This window comes from Mesitornis unicolor, unplaced genomic scaffold (genome assembly GCF_000695765.1).
Source record: "Mesitornis unicolor isolate BGI_N332 unplaced genomic scaffold, ASM69576v1 scaffold30573, whole genome shotgun sequence".
In the NCBI taxonomy this organism is placed as follows: Eukaryota; Metazoa; Chordata; class Aves; order Mesitornithiformes; family Mesitornithidae; genus Mesitornis; species Mesitornis unicolor.
In genome coordinates, this window is record NW_010177164.1 from 5,173 (window position 1) to 5,537 (window position 365).

The 365-nt window shown below is 63.6% G+C and overlaps 1 protein-coding gene across 1 annotated transcript in view; it reads right to left on the bottom strand.

Moving 5' to 3' along the window:
- Positions 1–365, bottom strand: part of LOC104538694 (Ig-like V-type domain-containing protein FAM187A) — a 1,922-nt gene that overhangs the window by 656 nt on the left and 901 nt on the right. The window contains exon 2 of the mRNA XM_010181983.1: positions 4–357. Coding sequence (XP_010180285.1) covers positions 4–357 — 354 coding nt within the window. The remainder of the gene's footprint in view (positions 1–3; positions 358–365) is intronic.

Genomic DNA, 365 nt, shown 5'->3' on the forward strand with positions numbered 1-365 from the left:
AGCCCGATGCGGCGCTGCTCGCCCCTCACCCCGCAGCGGTCGCACACGGTCCAGTCCCAGAAGGTGGTGAAGAGGCTGAAGAGCTCCTGCGTGACGTCCTCCTGCACGTGCTGGCCCCTGTCCAGAAAAGCCACCGTGACGTGCCCGGTGGGCTGCACGTCCACGTCGTAGCCGTAGAAGTAGTCCCCTCGCTTAGAGCCGCAGATGTAGTGGCCCGAGTCCGACACCTGCGCTCGGAAGACGATGAGGCTGAACATGCGGATGCTGAAACGCTTCAGGACATCGCTGCTGCTGCGGATGTGGCCCGAGTCCACAACCATGGTGCCGGCAAAGTCCGTCAGGACTTTGGTTTTGTGGCTGGCCCA